The 18,246-nt window shown below is 39.7% G+C and overlaps 1 protein-coding gene across 1 annotated transcript; it reads right to left on the bottom strand.

The window, feature by feature from the left end:
* Nucleotides 1-7,830: 7,830 nt before the first annotated feature.
* On the bottom strand, nucleotides 7,831-15,305 carry LOC131430391 (thymus-specific serine protease-like). The gene is made up of 4 exons (XM_058595326.1): nucleotides 15,243-15,305; nucleotides 9,083-9,523; nucleotides 8,556-9,026; nucleotides 7,831-8,485 (listed from the first exon to the last, which is right to left on the bottom strand). Exons 2-4 carry the CDS (start codon nucleotides 9,511-9,513, stop codon nucleotides 7,864-7,866), a joined length of 1,524 nt encoding a protein of 507 aa, XP_058451309.1. The 5' UTR covers nucleotides 9,514-9,523; nucleotides 15,243-15,305; the 3' UTR covers nucleotides 7,831-7,863.
* Nucleotides 15,306-18,246: the final 2,941 nt, after the last annotated feature.

Genomic DNA, 18,246 nt, shown 5'->3' with positions numbered 1-18,246 from the left:
ATATATATATATATATATATATATATATATATATATATATATATATATATATATATATATATATATATATATATATATGATTTGGTTATTACCATGAAGACATCATTTGCTTCCGCAATTCTGAGATTTTTGTGTAGGGAAAATTCTAAACCTACTTGTATTGTGTAATGGGGAAAAGGAACTTATATACTAACTTACTAACTAATACAGAGAGCGAATCGATTCAATTGAAGATTGCATCGATTTTTGTCGGAATTTGCTTATAATATTATGTGACATTACATCTAATGGTTCTATATTTGTGAGTCTGTGTAACTCATTTGTACTAAACCAGGGAGGCCGCTTCAGAATCATTTTCAGAATTTTATTCTGAATCCTTTGAAGCGTTTTCTTCCTGGTGGAACAACAGCTTGACCAAATTGGTACCGCATAAAGCATGGCTGGTCTGAAAATTTGTTTATAAATTAACAATTTGTTTTTTAGACAGAGCTTAGAATTTCTGTTTATAAGAGGATATAAACATTTAATATATTTATTACACTTTGCCTGGATTCCTTCAATGTGATCCTTGAAAGTGAGTTTTTTGTCATACGTTAAACCTAAGTATTTAGCTTGATCAGACCATGTCAATTCCAAGCCATTCAATTTGAGAATGTGATTATTGTTTGGTTTAAGAAAAGAAGCTCTTGGCTTGTGAGGAAAGATAATTAATTGCGTTTTTGTTGCATTTGGTTTAATTTTCCATTTTGACAGATAATCACTGAAAATATTTAAACTTCTTTGTAGGCGACTGCAGATCACTCTTAGATTTCTACCTGTGGCTAACAGACTTGTGTCGTCACAGAATAGCGATTTCTGACAACCAACGGGTAGATTTGGAAGATCAGAAGTGAAAATATTATACAAGATTGGAGCTACACTCGAACCCTGCGGAACACCGGCTCGTACGGGTAGCAATTCAGATTTACAATTCTGATAGCTAACCTGAAGAGTACGATCAGTTAAATAATTTTGAATCATTTTGATCAAATAAATAGGAAACTGGAAATCAGACATTTTTGCTATTAAACCTTTGTGCCAAACACTGTCGAATGCTTTTTCTATGTCTAGAAGAGCAGCTCCAGTGGATAACCCAGAAGATTTATTTGATTTTATCATGTTCGTTACTCTGACAAGTTGATGAGTAGTTGAATGTTCATGACGAAATCCAAACTGCTCTGGTAAAAAAATTGAATTCTCATTTATATGAGTCATCATTCTCAACAAAATAATTTTTTCAAAAAGTTTACTGATAGAAGAAAGTAAGCTAATTGGGCGATAGTCTCCAATATGCAGTAACCAAGGTTATGGTAACTGTTATTTAAAATCAATAATCTATCAACTTGTGTTGCCAGTTTCAATAGTTTTTCAGGCGATTTCGTTTTGACATTACCAGTTACTGAGGGGTAGTTAAATTTGCGATACAGTTTCGATAGAGGAGTGGCAGGTCGTGTCGTCGGTAATACCCTTCTCACTTAGCCAGCTGTCCAGAATCAAAATTTTCACTTCCTTTTCAATACGCGACATTTTGAAAACGCAGAAACGAATGACATCCAAACACACAGCATGCTATGATCTGAGCATAAAAAACCATCACAAATACATGCCTACAACACAAATGTATTTGGAAAGCTTATTTTCGATACACTCCTTAATGCACAATTTCATTCTAACTAGTGGTTCTGAAATCTTGATGAACTGAGATGAATATTGGTACGGTTACCTTACACACGCGTACTGCATCCACTATTATATAAACCATTCCAACTTTTGATAAATCTAACATGTAGAAGTGCACCCTAATCTTTATCCCGGTATGAGGTGTTGTTCATCAAATAATCAAATCAAAAGTACTATGTTATTTTTATTGTGCTCAGGCGCATGTTATGATGTAATGGTATTAATAGTAATCTATAAAGCAGTATTTTAAGGTCAATCTACAGTTACTTGATAAGATATCCGATTGCTGAACTTCTGAAGTTGAAATGAATTGAAATTGTTATTCACCGGGGAGGAATTGTTTTGTTTGGAATATAATTAGGATGTATAAAAATCCAACTTCCACTGATATGGTGTGACTTTTTTGGAGCCTACTTTGTGAGATGTTCGCGTTTTTGGATTTTTTCAATAACAATAAAACATGATGTGTTCTGTACATTTTTGTATCGGTTCATGTTGAACTGCTAGAAGGCATAACAGTTCAACATAATGTATTACGTACTGACGAATCGAAGACGAAGACCGCCAACTTATGAAGGGTGATTTATTTCTGATTTTCAAAATAAAAACACCAAAGATTCGAGAAAATTGGTGGAACTCTTATTGTACTCGATAGAACGATCAATATAATTTAATGTTTGAAAACGATTTCATGCAAATGTTGGCTGCGGCTCCGCTTTGGATGGGCCATGCGAGAGGTCCGATTTTGACCCACTCTCTCTAATATATCAGCCGGTATTTTACGGGAAATTTCAATTGCAGCGATTGGTAGTCAACTTTTGGTGTGCCGTAATAACTCTTATCAATGATAATGAGTTTATATCCTTTATCAAACCTAAAATTAAAATTGGATTTTCCTAAATCGTTTCTGCATTTCCCACTTTCCCATTGCTATTCCAGTAGACTTCGAAACGATGGCGCCATTTATTTCTGGTAGCACAAGATTACAAATGTTTATGCCTGTTTTATATGTGTTTTGTATGTGAACCCACCATCAGTTCAAGGCATTACCAGTGTATGTGGGTAGACTTACAGTAGATCCGAGTTTGATTATCAGATAGCTTTCATATAACTGCGGTTAAGAAGGCCAAAATGTATTTTGAGGACCCGGCACCTTCCAGCATGAACATTCGGCCATATAATAAAGAATTTCGCTGTACTAGCTTGTTCACTGAAACACACTTCTCATCAATAAACTGAAAAATAACAAAAGTCCGTGCCCTAATCATATTCCAGTAAAATACAGATCATACAGTAAATTTAATAAAACATCGCGCTATTTCCATTTTTTACGTAAAAAAGAGTTGCCTTTCTCATATAAAAAAGCTTTAATTCAAATTAAAGATCTCCTTGTCTTAAAAGATACTGTGCATTTTCATCTAGACCCAACTTCCGGTTCTGAAATTATAGGGCGATGAGTGTCAAAACTTTCAAACCGTCATACAAAAGGACGATGCAAAACCGGTATTCATTCGGTACGTGCATTGTTCAATTTCGTATAATGTGTAGGGGAGAACGTAAACTTACATCGTTTTCAAAATACAACCGAATTAATCGGCAGTGATTACAAATTAATAATAATAACAAAAAAGAAATTCAATCACTAAGCGTGTTTTATTTTGCTACTTGAAAAGTATTACTACCCATTTAACTTGGATTTCTTATACAGTAGGAACAGGAGCACAGGTTTTCGTTTAATTGTCTCAATCAAAGTAGTGTATCGAAGAAAAACAATTTTAAGAAAACATAGAGCCGAATACAATCTTGAGTTTGTCGCAGCACAGAAGGAAATTAAACTACAACATTGCGGAGTATGCGACGAAATGCTGCGAAATCATATTTAAGCATTTTACAAAATAAACGAAAACTGAATGAAATCGACGTCGTTCTTCCGAATTTCATGCCGCTCAACAAGAATGCTTTCTCGCTTCTGATCGAATCAAAATATTCAGAATCGAATGGTCAATTGAGCTACTGATCGTGTCTGTTTTTAAAGGTTCTTTGTCAAACAGCTGCTTCATATGATGAGGGCTACGATCATAAACTCGGTCAGGTCCAACCTGATTGTTTTATAGCTATTAAAACCAAGTCAAGAGATTTAATAAATACGATTGAATTGGATCTTGTACTTGGTCATAGAAACCACTTCAATCCTGATGGCCATTCGAAAGTAACGAGAGCGGGACTCATATGCATACTCAATCATTTTTAACTTTTTTGTTTTGTATTAAAAAATATTAAGCATGGTATCATCGATTACAGTTTGGCGAAACTATTATTTGTCAACTTCTGCTTCAGGTTATCGATGGCCTGTACATATTCTTGTAGGAGGAGACCGCTTCTACAAATTTTATTGCCTCTTAGCGAAACAGTAGGTAAACAACAGAGAAAAGGCATACTAATATCGTTCTCATGAATACCGATTGCACCTATAAATCTTTCAAGTCAGCTTTACGATTTCTTAAAATAATATTGCATAAGCCGCGTAGGAATCAGTTAGTGTTTATGATGGGTGAAGTTTCCTTTCCGCTTCACCAACCACAACTATCTAACTTCAATGCAAAATCAGGTTAGCCTGCTCCATTTTACTGAAAATGGATAATCATGGATTAGTATCATCATCATGGGTTGTGTGAAATTATCAACCTGTCTTTTAAGTCCCCAGTCATTCGGAAAAATTTTTGGACATGCCGACATTTTAGAGTCCATTTCCATAATTTGTTTAGTTTGAATCTGTGACTGAATGGAAAGCAGTGTCGACACTTCAAAACAACAAACAAACAAGTCTCGTTTCATAGCAACTTCGATGTTGTGCTGCCAAATCATTTCTTTTTCGGCATTTTGAAACAGTCACGACGAAATAGACGATTGTAGAGTGCCTATAACCAGAGTGACGACATCTCATCCGTAATTTTGGCAACAATTCAAAACATTCCATTAGCTTTACATTGAATTGACAGGTCGTTTGCTCGTTTGGAACTGGGAGCTGTCATTCCAAACGAACAGCTGTCGCCACTCTGATTATAGTCACTCTAGACGATTGGGCTAGGCTAACTAGTTTATTTACTGAACCAAGAAAAACAGATCCGTTTGTATGACCTACACTCTCATTGAACATAACTCAAAATTGAGTGACACATCACTCAAATTCATAAAAAGTGCACGTACTCCAAACACCCGCCTGCTATGGAAGCTGGTTCCTGAAACCGACGCATTTTATTTTGGTGGCGTTGTTGTCAACAATATTTTAAGCTACGTTCATACAATCAAACCACACGTTCCATACAATCAAACCACACTGGTGTCAAAAGTTAATTTCTTCAAACCCAATATAAATATAACTCTTGTCTAGTATTCTCTGCAAAACAAGTAATTTTACCTCTTTTTGTATAAGAAAAAAAGTGGTTTGTTATAGTTTGAGAGCTTTTTAGAATAGTAATTTAGCTTTTTAGAATAGTAATCGAAAGCTGAACAACAAGTACAATCTACCAAGTTGTGCTGCAAACTGAAACTTTAAAAAACTCAGATCTTCTCTGCGTTGAATGGAGAGAACCTGGCGACTGGAGAATAGCCTGGGGTGTAAAACCACAAACTATTGATATTATCCCAGAATACCTGGAAGCTACTTGATTTTTGTAACCTAATTTTGTATTGTAATTTGTAATTGTAAAAATTTTGTAATTTTACCTCATTCATTCAATAATACGTTCATATTAAATAAAGTGTCCGTAATCGATTCAACTCCACATTTTATTTCATATATACTAGATGCACTAGAACTGCACTAGATACGGGAAACCTGAACCCGACCTTTGTCCCACCTGTAGCAAACTTCTGGAGATAAATTCTTTGTTTATTTATATTGGGACTCCTTGGAAACTTGTTCGTAGCAACTAAACAGTGTTGCTCGAAAAGATTGTTTTTGTCAATAGCGAGGGATCGCTCAATTTATGGTAACTGATAGCAAATCGTTTACGAACATGTTTCAAGTCGAATTTCCTTCAGAGTGCCTGGTCGTGTCGTCGGTGTAACCGCATGAAGAAAGATGTGAACACTGCTTAAACACAGCATTTGACAGCGAACTAGAACTAAAAGAACCAAAAATTTCGGCATCAAGCCAATAGTATGCAGATGACAATCGCACCACCGGGGTGACTCTAAACTTGAGTTACCACCTATCTACTCATTTTTGCGTTAAGGGACGAAATTGTCAAAACTTGAGTAATTTTTACTCAAAATAAGAAAAAAATATTTTGTTCAAAGTTTGAGCAAGTTCAACTCAAAATTTGAGTTCCCTGCTCTCAAAATGAAAAATTTTTCTTCGGTAATTTTCATATACAAAGTTATTCTTGTTGCTTTTGAATGCGCAAAATAGTGATTCAAAACCGTTCAGGAGTAAAAATTGAATTATTTGATATCGTTATGTTGCGCTTTTCATCAAGCATAATTGAAACCACAAAACATCAATGATTGACGTTGATTCATGTTTTCAAAACCGGATTTAGAAACGGCAATGGAAAACGACGTATTCTTGCATTCTTTATTTCGATAAGAATATTCCGAGAATGAAAACGCACTGAACTGCAAGAAGTTTTTTTTTCACTCAAATGTTTAAAAACTCAACGCTTACTCTAATGTATGAATAAGTGCGAGAGAACTCATGGCAACGAGTTTATTTTAATCAAATCCATACTCAAATTTTGACATATTGTTCCAGTTTATGAATTTGAGTAATCGCAACTCAAACCATGAGTTATGTTCAAAGAGCGTGTAGGGGTATTATTATTTGTATTTGTTATTAGCACTCGTAGTTAAGTATCCTATCCAGTCCTGGCGGACAAAATCTAAATTTCGAAATCGCGATTGAAATTATTCGCAAGTGATTTTCAGACAAAAAAAAAACATCGATCAAAAAACTCACTGAAGAAAAATTCACTACTGATTTTTTTGTGAACGCGCTTCTCACTGCAACTGATCTTGCCTGTCAAAAAAATCACTTGTGAAAAGTTAACTGGCGAACATTCTACTCGATGATATTTAAGAAAAAAGTATCTGATATGATTCTCGAACAGAAGGTTTTTGTAAAATCAATTATCTTAGCCTCTTGACCTCTCAACTCTTTGCAGAATACATGATGAATAAGAGAGCTGATGAACAAAAACTCAACCTTTATGAAATTGTTCAGTTCGCGTATGGTGGTTGATAAGTGGATCAGTAGTGGTGATGTATTCGAAATTTATCAAACAATATCGTGGTGCTGGAGTAATATCATCAATTAAAACGAAAAGTGCTATGATTAATAATAGTTATGGTAATAATAAGATCATTAAGAGAAAAAATCAATCACAAAGAATGTTATGCAGCCGATTCCAAAAATGTGTCCAATTTAGCTTAAATATCATACGCATGAGTAACAGGAGCGCAGGTTATTGCTACGCCAATTCAAACGAGCCACTGAAATGCTACTGTGTGTTCGAGACATGCAAAATGCTGCACTTCTGTTACTTCTTTAAATTAAATTTATGCTAAATAGTATTTTATTGGGTGAAAAACAATCTCTAAATAATGCAGTGGAAAAGTCCAGCTGGAATTGAAATAGCTTTTCCTCGCTACAATCGCAATTTAGATTGTGGTAGGAAATATCTTTGTTCATATTAATCGATTGAGTTATTCTTTTCCCAGTTGCGAATTTATTTTTTATGAAAATATTATTAAATCTGCGGTGTCGAACAGAGCGTGGTGGAAATTCAGCATTGAAATATCATCGGAGACTCTTTTCCCTGTCGATTATCTCTTTAGCAATATTGTTATGGGGGGAAATTTCGCTGACACAAAAAATCACTTGTGCTTTTCGAGGTTTCAGAGTTCTGTGCATGCTTGTTTCACGAATGAAAATCTCGGGAGTGATTTTTTCAGTCACTGAGTTTTTGTAGAAAATCTTTTGAACTGATTTTCTCCGGAGTGATAATGAAATTTCTGATCATGATTTTGTTGATTTGAAGTTGTTAGAAGAGTACACTAATATCAATAATTACACAGATCATTCATTTATTTTTTGCGTTAAAATACACTCAGCTGGATACCCATCGATGGTATCGCAGTTCTCTACGAGCTATCCCAAGGTGCTACCGGGAACAGATAACTGGCGAGTTTGGTCTTCAAATTACGCTTGGCTTCCTGCAGTTCTGGAGGATCGTCTTCAGATGTGGCCGTAAGATCGGAACTGCCCAGTTGATTGGGAATCACTACTGCAGTTGCATCCACCGTGAGGTTACGGGTAATACCGATCGTTCGCCAAGGATCGGCTGCTCCGTTGGTGAAAAGAGTCAGACTAGACCCAGGGGTGACACCGCCGAAACGATTGTTCGCACGATCTACTCCACTGGCGATCGTTTCTGCAGTAATCCATTCGCCGAAGATCCGGCGACACATTTCAATGAAGAATTCGATGTTGACACGATCACCAAACGGCTGGAAGGGGGAATCCGTGGTGAAGAACCAACCAAATTCACTGCATTCCTGGTACATCACTTGACGGGCGCCTAGTGCGTTGTATTCAGAATCCCAGTCTGTGTCTTGGAAAATTTCGACAGCCACATCCGGGTCCGAAACTATACAGGCTTCTTCAGCGATCCATCTGTTGTTGAACCAATTTGCAAAAGCATTCACTGCGATTTCTGCCTCAGCACCCGTAATTTCATCACACACTTTGGAGAAATCAGCAAGACTGCAAAAAAGTACTTTTAGTTAGAATTCTTTTACCGGTTTCAATAACTAGTATAAAAAGCCTGACTTACTCCTTGTTAGCAATGGTAAACAGTTCTACTGATCCCATCAAAATGAAGAAAAAATATTGAACCTGAAATTCATTTTCCGGATCGATATCGTGACAAATATTGAACTTCTCGAACAACACATCAGCTTTTCCCAAATCGATCAGATTTTGCATCACATGGAATGCCACAAATATTTCATTGTAACACTTCTGACTACCATGTTCAATCAAAGTTTCTCCCCAAGCCTCCGAAAATGCCTCGAAATTCATGATAGCATTCATGTATCCACTTGAAGCCCAAGCTACGTTTCCTAGATGAGGATACCGGATACGGAACCACGCCGCTAAACCACCGCCATACTCGGCACCAGAAACCAAAACTCGAGCAGTAGGATCCTCCAGGACTTCATTTCTCAAATATGTCACGAATTCAGCCAAATCGGCCAGTACCTGATCGGTGTTCAACAGTCTAAGATTGTCAGTGCTCAGGTCCCTATAATTAGGAAATGATGAGTTTTAAGAATCGGAAGTGAATATTCTTGATCATACTCAGTAACCCGACTATGTCCGTAGAACCGAGTTTCGAAACCAAACACGGCCCCGTTCATTTCCTGTCCCATTTCGTAGATAAGCGTCGTTTCGTCGATCATCTCCGGAGTAAGCGATCGATGCCCGCTTAGAAAAATAAGAATGGGTCCTCCGGGCTTGTAGTAATCGGACACGGAAAAGTATCGCAACGTCCAACGTTCTGTGTTTTGAAGATTGAAGTGGTCAACTTGCGTGGTGAAGAAGTTCTCCAATACAGCCGCTTTGTCAGGGTTGTTAGTTGCCGTCGGTATGCTTGGATACTTCGATGCATTTCTCGAATGAAGTTGTCGGAAGAGCTGACGCTGAGCTTGCTTGTTTGGTTCATCTGACCGGTGTACTCCTGCAGCTACAACAGTCACTTGCAGCAGTGCGATGAAGCCAAGTGTTCGCATAGTGATATTCCTGGAAAGTAAATCAAGATTTTATTTCATTTCTCATGGTCATAATCGCATAAGTGAGATTTTTACTACTGCTTCAATCTCACATAAGAAACGTCTACGTTAGGGTCTATTTACACCTTCCCAATTACTCAAAGGAGTGAGCTACTGGAGGCATGCGGCATTGACACCACACCGGAGAACCTGATACAGAGAATGTGACACCTCGTAGAGAACTGGAACGCAGTGTCGACCGCGGCATCCCAAATTGCGGGCATATTGCAGCGGAAATGGAGTGCGGAGCAACAACAGGCAGCCGCGACCACTGGTCGCGAGCAACCGTAGTAGGCTCAAGAGGGATCAGCGAATAAACGTCGGTTCGGGAGAACCTCCATCGCCGGGGAGCTCTTCGTCGGAGTAGTCTAGATCCTTCGTCGGGGACTAGACGAGTAGTACGTAAAACTGTTAGGATCGTCGGGGCGCCAGTGAACCGGAAGCTATCCTCCAACCGGAATCACTGGATCGACTCAGGCATCCTCTCGGTCGGGCGTTGACGGGTATCGAAAGCGTCGGTCTCGGGGGAGTCTCCTTCGTCGGGGAACTCTCGGTCGGTGTAGGCTAGATCCTTCGGCGGGGACTAGTCGAGTAGACGCCACAACACCGATTCGAGTCGTCGAGGCGCCAGCGAACCGGAAGCCATGCTCCAACCGGAATCGCGGGACCGGCCTCGGCACTCCATCGGGTGTCCCGTGTGGTGTAAGAGAGGACTCGGTGTCGGGAGCAGAGATGTCTATCTCCTCTGTGTGACGAAGAGCAAGCAAAATTTCTCCCCTCGCACTGACAACTTCAACGAGAGCTCTTCTCTTTCACATTTATACACGCGTTTGTTTATTTCCTTTTACCTCTTCCACTGAATCGCACCAAAGTTCTAGAGCATTAGCTAATAAATTCTCAGAGGTGGATGCAGATACTTTCACAGAGGTGTACACGCCGGTGAGCACTCTGCTGTATGGTTTTCGTAGATGAAGCGTGGACACGCAAAATAAGCAAAATAAAACAATTTATCGTAAAATTTTCGGTTTTCCTTGCAAATTTTTCATAGCAAGGCCAGATCTACTCTCTATTAATTGAAGTTCACAGAAGTGTTCGCTCACCATCACGCGCCAGTGGTCACTTAGGTGTATTTAGACGAGAGCGCGTGTGAGCGATTCGTGCGAAGAGAATGTGTTTCACTCGCGCCAGCTGCTTTAACCACAAGCACACACTCAAATGCTGTCTATTCGACACTGAGAAGAAGTGCGCTTTCCTCTTTGTGCGGTGCTTCGTTTTTTGCATCCTCGGTGTGGCAAAAATCTGACTCTAGCGTGTATCACTCTGGTGAAATGCCATCTCTGGTCGGGAGAATCTCCTTCGCCGGGGAACTCTCCGTCGAAGTAGTCTAGATCCTTCGTCGGAGACTAGACGAGTAGATTGTGGCGTAATACCGCTAGGATCATCAGGGCGCCAGTGAACCGGAAGCTATCTTCCAACCGGAATCACAGGATCGACCCAGACATCCTCTCGGTCGGGCGTTGACGGGTATCGAAAGCGTCGGTTTCGGGAGAGCCTCCTTCGTCGGGGAACTCTCCGTCGGTGTAGGCTAGATCCTTCGGCGGGGGCTAGTCGAGTAGACGCCACAACACCGATTCGAGTCGTCCAGGCGCCAGCGAACCGGAAGCCATGCTCCAACCGGAATCGCCGGACCGACCTCGGGACTCCTTCGGGTGTCCCGTGTGGTGTAACAGAGAACTCGGTGTCGGGAGAACATACTTCGCCGGGGAGCTCTCCGTCGGTGCAGTCTAGATCCTTTGTCTGGGACTAGATGAGTAGATCGTCGCGTGGTACCGTTAGGATCATCTGAGCGCCAGTGAACCGCAAGTCACGCTCCAACCGGAATCATTGGATCGACTTAGGCATCCTTTGATCCCCATTCTGCATAAATCTGGGGAGGGTGCTGTTAGCACCAATAGCCTTCCACCCCAAAGTAATATCTAGCGGAATAGCACATAGGAATTGTTAGGACAAGATTAGATTAAACCAATAGAATTTCGCATACTATGAACCGAGGGCCTCTCAACTTTGCCTAAAATAGTCGTTATGCCGAAACCATTCTCACAGCGTTTCATGTAGGTTATGAACTCTGCTCTCAATAACCGATAGTTCTAACCAGAGCTTAAAATTGTCACGCATTCTCAATGAAAGAAACCATTCCAACAGTCTCATTTTCAATGTTTTACTGTCTCATTCGTAAATGACCGACACCAGAACAAACGAAGGAGACGAAGGATTTTCGTTTCTCATCGAAAAAATGACAGAACCTCTTTGGAAACCAAAACTACTACAAATTCGACCACCAACAGGTAAAAGTTATTGTGAAACCTTTTTCTGTCATTTTCAATTCTCACAGCTTCGGGTGAATATCGACACTGCGTACTATGGGATTTTCACTTCAAATGACTGAAAGGGCAAATGAAAGAAAAAACACTATTTTGAACAGTAGTTTATGTCATTGACTGGACATGGATTTCGTTCTCATAGTTTGCAAGCGAAGCTGAGGGTGACAGTAATTTCTTGTCATTTTCGTCTATTTTTAGTCAATGAAAATGATTTCTATTAGCTCTGGTTCTAACTGCTGATATAAAAGAACTTTCATTAGTTTTCAAACATCAACCAAATTTAAAACTGAAAAAGCGAAAGATGAAAATGCTTCTGAATGGCATAAAACTGACTGCATTTATTATTACTCTTGTAGTTAGGTTCCAAGTGAAATACATGAAAAACACAATGGAATTCCAGTATTGAAATTTCAACAAGTGGAAATTGTGATACGGCATTTCAGTAAAACAGGACAGTTCGGTGTAAAAACAGTTTTGCAAATAGCATTAACTTCATGTCTGCGTAGCGGTTTAAGTTGAACCGTTAGGTGACGTTAGCGGTACAACATAAACTGCTAATGCGCTGATGAGTCGAAGACAACACGTAAGAATATGAAATAGTTATGTGCACTTAGCACAAGTCGACACCCATGCGGTACCAAAACTTCTAAATGAAATTTACTGTTTTCAACTCTTTTAAAAAAAAAGTCAAAAAAAATTACAGAGCATATACATTGGTTCCCATTTAGTTCATTACTACCTCCTCGAATGGACTGAAATATTCGGTGTTGATCCTGAAAGCTGTGTGTTTATTGACTGTGTAAAATTTGACGAAATTTCAGTTAAAACTAGTGTAGAGAGTAATGTCTACATATGTAAAATTTCACAATCACTTCATTCGTTATCGAGTTGGCTTCCAAGCAATACATTTATATCGCGTTCGTGGAAAATTCTAGTTGCTTACATTAGTGGATCGTGAAACAGTTGAGAATAAATGGAACTTCGTGAACGCAAGAAAGGAGATGGATTATCTTCAAACCAATCCGAACCATTTGATTCAGGACGTGGCCAAAAAAAAGTCAATTCTTCCGTCTTGTTCCTTCAGTAGACATTAAGGAGTGCATCGAAAATAAACTATCAACATAAATATGTATGGTACGCATGTATTTGTGATGGATTTTTGTGCTCAGATCACAGCATACTGTGCGTTTGGCTATCAGCTTTCGTTTATTTACTTGTTTGTGCGGTAGAAATCCTGCGTTTTCAAAATGTCGCGTATTGAAAGAGAAGTGAAAATTAAGGATCTGGACACCTGGCTAAGTGGGAAGGGTATTACTATGCGAAAATTGGCGAAGCGGTTTGGAATTCTTCATGCCAGTGTTAAAAGTATCATTGATAAGTTTGGGGAACACTATTCTTTGGATGAGCTACCAGGAAGAGGCAGAAAACCCGGTTCTTCCAACCCGAAACTGCACCAGAAAGTGGTATCTCTAATCATGAAGAACAAATCAATGTCAATCCGTGATTTGGCCAAAAAAGTGGGAACGAGTGTCGGAATCATCTAGCGTATCAAGAGACGAAATCACCTGAAGACCTACAAGAAGCAGAAAATCTCGAAACAAAGTGTAGAACAGAAGAAGCGGGTAGCAACAAGGGCCCAGGAATTCGCGTCCAAACACTCGGTGCGGTTTGATAATCCCGTAGAGATTGTTACTTGGACACTTTTCATGTCATCGTGATCAGACGTGTTTTGTACACAACCTTGTATATTTTTACCACTATTTTCGGTAAAAACCGGAACAGGAAACATTGAGCAGAAGTAGCCGAAATTTGATCGTTTGGCCAACAACTAATATAAGCTACACAACGAAACTGTTTTAAGACAAATTTAGAAGATTGATTTCCATATCATACACACTTCACCTTCAACCGTAAGTCGCATCCTGATGAAACTTAATAGCTATGGGACCATAAGACCTTCAATTTGAACCTAAGTTCTTGAAAACGGAAAGAAACTCATTACCGTTGTCATGATTTGAAAATCATGAAACCTTTCATTTTATCTTTACACAAAGTCATGACAATTATTATCCAAATCACCATCAATAACTCTTACTCATTGGAAATCGATCATGGTTAGAAAATTCGTCACTTGCGGAATGTATTTTAAATTTTCTGATAACCTTTGGAACTTTCTAAATCAAGTGATAATGTGATCGAAAGACATTGGAATAGACGCACTAGTCAAAACGTTTACTTGATTTCGCGGAATATTCATATAATATATTTTTACATTTTTCTATACCCTACCAGATTTTTAGGTTTATGTAAAATGTGTTCAGTTTGCACAACTAAGGCGTTATAAAATGGGGTCAGACCAAGGGGAGGACGCTTAGAACAATGTGCCAATCACACATTAACACAATGCGTTGGCGCATTTATCAATATTGGCACTTTCGTTTTCATACAGTTGCACAGTTGCGGCACACAAAGGGCTCAGTTTTGACAAGTAGCTGTTTCATGGGGAACAGCGTGGCACACTTATAGTATGTTCACATTAGCGCTGAAATCAAATGATATACGGATTTACTTGATATCCGATGATATCATGTGCGATATCACTTGATATCCCATACAATTTGATGTCAACGCGTATTATCATTTTGGCATGATATCCGGGATATCATGTACGATATTATGTCGAGTTGTCAAAAATCGCAACTAGCAACACGGATAATGGCATTGAACGCACTTATTTATGAACGTCACTTCGAGAGTGACAATGAACAATCATTATAATTTCGAATTTTTCAACGAATACTGGCGTTCGGAGACCATAAAATGCAAAACTTCAACTCTTGATTTAATTTTAATAGAGAAAAGTAATATTATTGATCTTATTTCTAATGAGAACATTCAATATGACAACTTGATTGTCAAACGATATCATTTCGATCATATGTGAACACTCCGACATGATATGCATATCATCTCGGTATATCAAGTGATATCAGCGCTAATGTGAACATGGTATTAGACTCACAGAATATCACGTGTTTTTTTAGAGGCACAATATAGTTTGTGTTAAGCGACTCTCCCCTTGGGTCAGACGGTAGATCTTAATTGTCCTGTTTGACTGTAAGAACAAGTGCTTCCTACCAACTTAACACGTTCTTGTATTGAAATTCAGATTCATAGTTTATAAGGTAATGTAACTTCACTAAACATATCGAACCACGTTTGGGACCTAATGGAGCTACTGAAATTACTAGCAACACGGATATTCGTTAAAAATGTACTCAACAAATCATAATACACTGTTTCGCTTACCTTTCCCGCTTTTCTTGTGTATTCCTACAAAAAAAATGCCCAGCTGCTTCCGAAAAGGTTAATGAAAACAAACTCGTTTTTTGAAGCGTAATTCGGTAGCATTTTATACCACCGACTTATCAATCGAAATGGATGGTGATTAGATGTGTAAGTACAAATAAGCATTGCATCTACTATTGTGTAAAAGATACGGCAGGAAACAACTTCTGTACAAGATTGACCCGTCATATTCTTTGATTTTTTCTAATCTTGCCGTTAGTCACACCTATGTCTGCTCAAGGGAGCAGTCATGAAAAGCGCAAAACTGAGTTTTCTATCCAGCCTAGTGAACTCTTCTGGCTCAGACGACTTATGAACTAAACTTATGAAAAGGTTAGAAGACGACTAATCAAATCATTGATAAGGGTTAGGGGCTCATTGCCGTTTCAACCTTCCGAGTGAACGGACGTGCTTTGTGTTTACTGCGAAAGCGTTGAAAACCAGTGCCGTGTGTGATAAAGTGACCGGACGATCAAAACTAGATTGCTATTGTGTAATAGACAATAGTGCTTTTTCCTGTGAGAGGTTTTATGCACATTATATACTGAAGCAGTGTATTGTTGTGAGCGGACGATCGAAACAGTACCGTTAGCCGGTGATTGTTCGATCGATCAAAACAGTCCCAGCGGTGTACGTGATATCACTGTGCGGATTAAAAAAGAGTGTGCTTTTTCCTCTCGGAGGTTTTTTGCACACCATCGCAGCGGCGATACGCCGATCGACGAGGGCTAGGCCTTGGTGGCCCCCGTTGGATTTAAGTTAAGTATCATTATTTAGTTTTTTTTTCCTTCCTGCATTCGACTGTTCTATTTCTCCCCGATTCACTTATTTCTGTGCGGAGGTAGCTCCGCAACATGTCTAGTGTAAATTCTGACCCCCCCGTTCCCGATGATCAAATGGAGACTTCCCTTGACTATAAAAAGTCTCGCATAAAGAGCTATCCGGATGGGCTCGCACTACCGGCCGGTCCTTATGCGGTCTATTTCCGGACCAAATCGAAAGAAAAAAAATTAAATATTTTAAAAATATCGCGGGATCTGTCCTCGCGATACAATACTATAAAAAGTATTGATAAAATACGCCCAGATAAGCTCAGGGTTCTGCTCACCAGCTCAAAGCAGGCTAATGAGCTCGTTCAAAATGATCATTTTACGCGGGAGTACCGCGTCTACGTGCCAGCTCGTGAAGTCGAAATCGACGGTGTGGTCACCGATTCGAGTTTGACTTGCGAGGACGTTCTTAAGTACGGGGCGGGTTGTTTTAAAGACCCCTCACTTAAGAATGTCAAGATACTGGATTGCAAGCGATTGCATTCAGTATCGATCGCCGGGGATGGAACAAAGTCCTATCCCCAATCAGACTCTTATCGTGTGACCTTCGCCGGTTCTGCTTTGCCCAACTACATCCTCTTGGACCGGGTTCGTTTGCCTGTTCGCCTATTCGTACCCCGAGTAATGAACTGTACTAATTGCAAACAACTGGGGCATACAGCTACCCATTGCAGCAATAAGCCACGTTGTGCTAACTGTGGGGAAGCTCATGCGGACGGCTCTTGCGGTAAGGATGCTGAAAAATGTCTCTACTGTAAGGAGGGTCCGCATGACCTCTCTGATTGTCCCGCTTACAAACTGCGAGGTGATCGAATGAAGCGTTCCCTAAAGGAGCACTCCAAGCGTTCTTTCGCAGAGATGCTTAAAAGTGCCACCCCTCCTAAACAGACAACGAACCCATATGCCTGCTTGTCAACTGACGAGAGCGATTCTGACGACCCTTTGGAAGGTCCATCTTCGGCGGTCCCTCATAGCTGTAGGAAAAGAATAAATAAATCCTCTCATAAGCTACCTAGTAAGGGTTCGAAGGTGTCTTCCGAAGGGCTTCGAAAAGTTACAGCTAACGGGAATCGGGACACAACACCGAAGCAAAAAGCTCCTGGTCTCGGAAAACTCAATTCCGAGATGGAATTCCCACGACTTCCCGGGACTACAAAATCCCCAAGCGTCCCAGAAAATCTACCAGAGAACCAACTAGGTGCTGGACTTATCAAGTTCTCTGATGTTGTGGACTGGATTTTTACAACTTTCAATATTTCAGACCCTCTTAGAAGCATTTTAATTGCTTTCATGCCAACAGTAAAAACATATTTGAAGCAGTTGACTGCAAATTGGCCCCTTCTCTCAGCGATTGTATCCTTCGATGGCTAAATCATCCACCGAGGTCACGGATCTAATCACTGTTTTACAGTGGAATTGCAGAAGAATCATCCCAAAAATAGATTCTTTTAAGTTTCTAGTAAATGATCTGAAATGTGACGCATTTGCATTGTGCGAAACTTGGCTAACTTCTGAAATATCCTTAAACTTCCACGATTTTAACATTATTCGCCTGGATCGAGATGTTCCCTATGGAGGAGTACTTTTAGGGATCAAAAAGTGCTATTCTTTTTATCGAATTAACCTCCCCTCGATACCAGGTATTGAAGTTGTCGCATGTCATGTTACAATCAAAGGTAAGGACCTTTGTATTGCTTCCATCTACATTCCCCCTAGAGCCTTGGTTGGGCATCGGCGGCTCAGTAATATCATAGAGCTCCTTCCCGCACCGACGTTGGTTTTAGGAGACTTTAACTCACACGGTACGGGATGGGGCTGTCTTCACGACGATAACAGATCAGCTATGATCCATGATATTTGCGACAACTTCAATATGACAATCTTGAATACGGGAGAAATGACACGGATTCCTGCACCACCAGCAAGACCAAGTGCGCTGGATTTATCCCTTTGCTCGACATCGCTACGGTTGGATTGCACGTGGGAGGTAATTCCAGATCCCCACGGTAGTGATCATCTACCGATCGTAATATCAATCACCAGCGGCTTAAAACCATCGAAAATAATCAATGTTTCGTATGACCTCACACGAAATATTGATTGGAATAGCTATGCGACCTCGATATCTGAGAAAC

This window comes from Malaya genurostris, chromosome 2, assembly GCF_030247185.1.
Source record: "Malaya genurostris strain Urasoe2022 chromosome 2, Malgen_1.1, whole genome shotgun sequence".
NCBI lineage: Eukaryota > Metazoa > Arthropoda > Insecta > Diptera > Culicidae > Malaya > Malaya genurostris.
The sequence above is the reverse complement of the archived record's forward strand: the minus strand, read 5'-3'. Positions and strand labels throughout refer to the sequence as shown.

Coding starts and splice junctions, on each gene's coding strand:
- LOC131430391 (XM_058595326.1), bottom strand. CDS start 9,513: ATGCGAACACTTGGCTTCATCGCACTGCTGCAAGTGACTGTTGTAGCT. Junction 9,027..9,082: donor GGACATAGTCGGGTTACTGA/GTATGATCAAGA, acceptor TCCTAATTATAG/GGACCTGAGCACTGACAATC. Junction 8,486..8,555: donor TTTACCATTGCTAACAAGGA/GTAAGTCAGGCT, acceptor ACTTTTTTGCAG/TCTTGCTGATTTCTCCAAAG.